At 48.3% G+C, this 5,270-nt stretch overlaps 1 protein-coding gene across 1 annotated transcript; it reads left to right on the top strand.

Moving 5' to 3' along the window:
* The first annotated feature begins 478 nt into the window (after positions 1 to 478).
* On the top strand, positions 479 to 5,018 carry LOC113989272 (alpha-2C adrenergic receptor-like). The gene has a single exon (XM_027723678.2). The coding sequence runs from the start codon at positions 527 to 529 to the stop codon at positions 1,862 to 1,864; it is 1,338 nt and encodes a 445-aa protein (XP_027579479.1). The 5' UTR covers positions 479 to 526; the 3' UTR covers positions 1,865 to 5,018.
* Positions 5,019 to 5,270: the final 252 nt, after the last annotated feature.

Here is a 5,270-nt window from a genome sequence, read left to right as displayed (position 1 = left end):
TGTTCCGCCGGGGCGGGCGCGGCGGCCGCACCTGAGGGCACTGAGCATGCGCGCGGCGCCGGGCACGCCGCGATTGGGAGCGCGGAGCCAGAGTGGGACGGAGCCGCTGGGAGCCGCTCCATGGGAGTTGATGCCGCCGCTGCCGCCGCCTCGGACCCCGCGCCCTGCGAGGATCCAGCTCCCGCCGGGGACTCCCGCCGGCCGCGCGGTGTCCTCAGCGGAGCCGCGGGCTGCCCGGAGCCGGGCATGACCGGGCGGGCGGCGGGGGCCAGCCGTGCCCCGCTGCCCCCTCGCCGGGGGCCGGGCGGAGGCGGTGCCGCCGCGCTCCTTCCCGCGCCGGGCGGGCGGCGCCCGGCCGTGCCCTGAGCGGCGGCGGCGGGGGACGCGGGCGGCTCGGCGGCGGCGGAGCGGCCGCGGGACCGGCGGAGGGGCGCGATGAGGGCGGCGGGGCGGCGGCGGCGGGGCGGCGGGGCGGGGCGGGGGCTCCGCCGGGCTCTCTAGGACGCCGGCGCCCCTCACACCCACCATGGATCTGCTGCTGCTGGTGAACACGAGCCTGGGCTCCCCCAACGAGTCCCTGGCGCTGCCCCCCGCCTCGCCGTCCTCTTCGGCCCTTCTTCGGCCGCCCTCCCCCTACTCGCCGGCGGCCGTGGCCAGCCTGGCGGCGGTGGTGGGCTTTCTCATCGTCTTCACCATCGTGGGCAATGTGCTGGTGGTGATAGCTGTGCTCACCAGCCGGGCTCTGAGAGCCCCCCAGAACCTCTTCCTGGTGTCCCTGGCCAGCGCGGACATCCTGGTGGCTACCTTGGTCATGCCTTTCTCCCTAGCCAACGAGCTGATGAATTACTGGTACTTCGGCAAGGCTTGGTGTAACATTTACCTGGCGCTGGATGTGCTCTTCTGTACCTCGTCCATCGTCCACCTGTGTGCCATCAGCCTCGACAGGTACTGGTCGGTCACACAGGCGGTGGAATACAACCTCAAACGGACACCCCGGCGGATCAAGGCCATCATCCTCACGGTCTGGCTCATTTCAGCCATCATCTCCTTCCCGCCATTGATCTCCGTGTACCGGGACCCTGAAGGAGATGTCTTTCCCCAGTGCAAGCTCAATGACGAGACATGGTACATCCTTTCTTCTTGCATAGGCTCTTTCTTTGCCCCCTGCCTCATCATGGTGTTGGTCTATATCCGCATCTACCGCGTGGCCAAGCTAAGGACCAGGACCCTCTCTGAGAAGCGTACGATGCCAGAGGGGTCCTCCCAGACTGAGAATGGCTTGAGCCGCGCTGCTGGCGGCTGCACGTCCATGAGGATGCAGTTGGGAGAGAATGGACATTATTCGGTTCACCACTGGCGCAAAGCCTCTGAGCTGGAGGACATTGAGCTGGAGGAGAGCAGCACCTCAGAAAGCAGGCGGAGGCGGAGCCGGGAGGAGCATCCCCGCAAGAGCAGCAAGAGCCAGTCCTTCTCCTACTCGTACTCCTCCAAGCACTCCAGTAGCCGCCTGTCCCGCGCCAGCAATCGCTCCATGCAGTTCTTCTCATATCGCCGTCGCCGGAAGCGTAGCAGCATCTGCCGTAAGAAAGTTGCCCAGGCCCGGGAGAAACGCTTCACTTTTGTGCTGGCTGTGGTCATGGGGGTCTTTGTAGTTTGCTGGTTCCCTTTCTTCTTCAGCTACAGCCTCTATGGTATTTGCCGGGAGGCATGCGAGGTCCCTGAAACTCTCTTCAAGTTCTTCTTCTGGATTGGGTATTGCAATAGCTCCCTCAACCCAGTCATCTACACCATCTTCAATCAGGACTTCCGCAGGTCCTTTAAACACATTCTTTTTAAGAAGAAGAAGAAGAACTTCCGGCACTGAGCTGGAGGGATGGATTTGCCTCGAGAAGGAATAGAGTTAAAAGAGAAGGAGAAGGCTCTATGCTGGAGAAGAAGGGAGGGAAGAGAACATGGGGTTTGGGCTTAGGGAAGAGGGCTGGCCCCCTTGGTGGAGCAGGGTGGTGCTGTGGGTTACAGGGATGGTGTTGGGGAGGCTGAGGGCATTCACTGTGGTACAGATGGGCAACATGGTGCTGGAGGAGCACTGCTGGAGTTTGGATAGGTAAATGGGAAGGAGAGTGATTGTCTTTGAGCCCTGATGGAGGGTGTGGGGAGCCTGCAGAGGAAAATAGGCTAAGACACTGAGTCTGGGAGGTAGTGAGCTTTTATGGGCTCTGGAGTTTTGTGGAAAAACAAAAACAGACTTCAAGAGGAAAGGGTTAAGTGGCAGTGATGGTGGAGATTTCAATATTTATAAATAGAGCAGTTGGGGCCTATGGTGGATTTGTCCCAGTAAGAAATTGGCTTTTACTGCTTGTGTGGGGAAGGAAAGTGCAAAGTACCAGGCACTGACAGTGTTTTGAGTTATGAAAGGATTTAAATGTTTGCCAAAAAAACCTAAAGAACAATCCAAACTCTTTTCTAAATAAACCTTTGTACTGTTAAAACCTTCTGAATCATGATTTTGCACAAGGGATGAAGTCAAACAGAAAGCATGGGGTTTTCTTTTCCTTTGGAGAGGTCTTGCCTATAGAGCTGGCTGGGAAACATTTTTCCTCTCTTCTCGTAGTTTTTGATTAGTCAGTGGGACAAACCTAGGAGTCTTGCATTTTTTCATGGAATATGAAAAAGAGCACATACACCACATGACCTCATTTGCCCCTGATGGATCGCCAGGCAGTAAATTCCTGCTCCATCCCTCTCAGATCAGTGTCCTAGGGACCTTGTTGTCCTGGAGCAGATAGTGAAAAAAAAGTGATTTTGGTGACTTTGCCTAACATTTTCTGAGATAAAAGGAAAAAAAACAAGTTTTCACTTGCATGTGCCCAGGGGAACTTCCCCCCTGTCCTGTCCCTCTTTTTCAGTGCCCCTCAAAAGGCTAATCTCAGGGCTGGATTTGTGCTGCTCTCATTCTCAGACAGGCAGTTGAAGGCAGTCTGCTATGCAGATTTTCAGAGGAAGAGCAATCACCACACCACTAAGGTCTTTAAATCCTTCGTATTTACAGTCTTAGGACAACTAAATCCTTTATATTTATTTTTTAATAAGAAGCATACATTGCAGATTGTCAGTGTCGTATGTGAACAAATCTCAAAAGAAGGTGCAGCTGTTCCAAACCTTTAGTATTAGTGTTGCTTGCTTTCTCTTCTCTTGTTTGCATTTCTAGTTTATGATTTCAGAGGATTTTGTTGGGAGGAGGGAGGAAGAGGGGAGTATAGTTTGAATAGTTATTAAAGAAAACCATATTTCCCATGGGTTTACAAAATGTCATAAACTGCAATGAAGAGAATGAGAGGCAGGAACTGGTGTCTGTACATTCATCACTGGATGCATATCAAGTGTAAGACTCAGCTGAGCATTTACATCCCTTCTCCAGCTGTGCTGCTGCAAGGTGTGTATTCTGTTTATGGGGTAAATACTGCTCCATTCTATGTGTATCACTCCTTCCATTGGCAGCAGGATTTGGCATCTGCCTCAAATGAACCTTTCCATAGCAAACAGCTCTTTGAAAGAATGAAATCTAATCACATACAACAGGCTTCTTAAAACAGCTAAATTGAATCTATACCTGAGAATCATTAGATATCCCTTTCCTTACTCCCTCCGTTCTCTCTGTCTGTAGCCTCTCTTCTCTTGAAATCTCTGTGTCATAAGGAGAAATGATAGAGCAGTCACTTTGTTTCATCAGTTTTTCATAATAAGCATTTGGTTCACTTAACCCTGGAAAAGGAGATTGTCAGTGGCTGAAGTTCTGGTGTTCATTCAACAGACTCATGTTCAAGTGAGAGTTCTGCTGAAGTAGGTATTAGATGATTGCACCAAAAGCATTAGAAGTTTGCTTGATTTCACTAAAGAAATAGCTGAGACATTTTCAAAGTCCTAAGTGCATAACTGCCTGGATACTTTCTTGAAATAATGCTCAGAGTGTGAAAAGATTTGAGCATAGTTTAAATAACAAATGGTTTGGTACAAATATGTACCTGAGGCAGAGAAATGAGAGGAAAAAATAACAACAGAGAGGAGGAAATTACAAGCCATTTTCTCTTTTGCAAAACGGAGAATTCTTTTTAAAGTTACATCAAGAAGAGCTGAAACAAGCTCCTATTATTTGTAGGTAACGATGTAGCTAAAAAGTTCAGGTTTGTTTAATCTGAAGAAACTATATAATCACCAAAGCAACATATGGTACCTGGCTACTACCTCTGAGCTCCTGGATGGCTTCATTAGAGATGCCCGTTTCTGCCAAGATGAAGGTCTGCTTTTGTCACTTACTGCTGGTTTAGAGGGTTTTCCCAGTCTGCAGACTCACAGTGGTTTCACTGTTGCACTGCTTTTGAAATGAGATTGTGCCCTGTAAGCAGTCCTTCCTTTTTTTTTTTTTCCCTTGTAGAATTTAGGGAATCTGGAGGTGAAATTTAATTGACAGTCAGATTTTAATTGACATAAAGTATAAATGGAATGACTGATGTGCCTTAAAAGTAAGTTCTCTGCGATAAAAATATTCTGTGGTCATTATAAACATAAAGGAAATGATACTTCTGTTTTTGTTTTGCACTTCCAAAAGTTTAAAAGGGATTGATGCAGATAATGAATATCTATGTGCAGCAGCATATTTAAAAACAGGGCATTTTCTGTGGTTTTAATCTATTTCTCAACACAATTTCAATCTTTCTAATCTGATTCAGTGCTTCAAAAGGATCTTATTTCTTCTGAGCTAGATAAAAAGTAATATTCATCAATAAAGATGTGCAGTTTACACCCCTTTTAAGTGCATTTCCCCCTAAATTAGTGAATATAGAGGATTTCTATAAAAATTGTTTTTAATATAACAACTGAATATGCTTCAAGTAAAATGGGGCTGATTTATTTTTTTTAATTACAGTGTTCTCTTATTACTTGTAATAGCTGAAGACTGGAATTTGTTTGTAACATATTGTGTGGTGTTAACTTTTCATAAAAAGTTGTCAGCTCTGCTACACTGTGGTTGTGCTTTAACTGTAAGTCGGCTAAGAGCATATATAGGAAAAAATAGTCTATGCAGCTTTTGCTCAAAAAAAAAGGGAGAAGATATTTTATGTTTTAAATGCGTCAAGTTGTTTCTTTGATCACATCTGATGAGCTGGCTGAAACACTCTCTACTGTTGTGGAAGAATGAAATGTTGCTGTGAAGCCATATCGATTTTAACAAGTACCTCATCCTTAACTCTTCATTTGCTCATTTCACCATG

This window comes from Pipra filicauda, unplaced genomic scaffold, assembly GCF_003945595.2.
Source record: "Pipra filicauda isolate LSUMZ 115617 unplaced genomic scaffold, ASM394559v2 scaffold393_size659558_pilon, whole genome shotgun sequence".
NCBI classification, from domain to species: domain Eukaryota; kingdom Metazoa; phylum Chordata; class Aves; order Passeriformes; family Pipridae; genus Pipra; species Pipra filicauda.
This window is presented reverse-complemented; position numbering and strand designations above follow the sequence as displayed.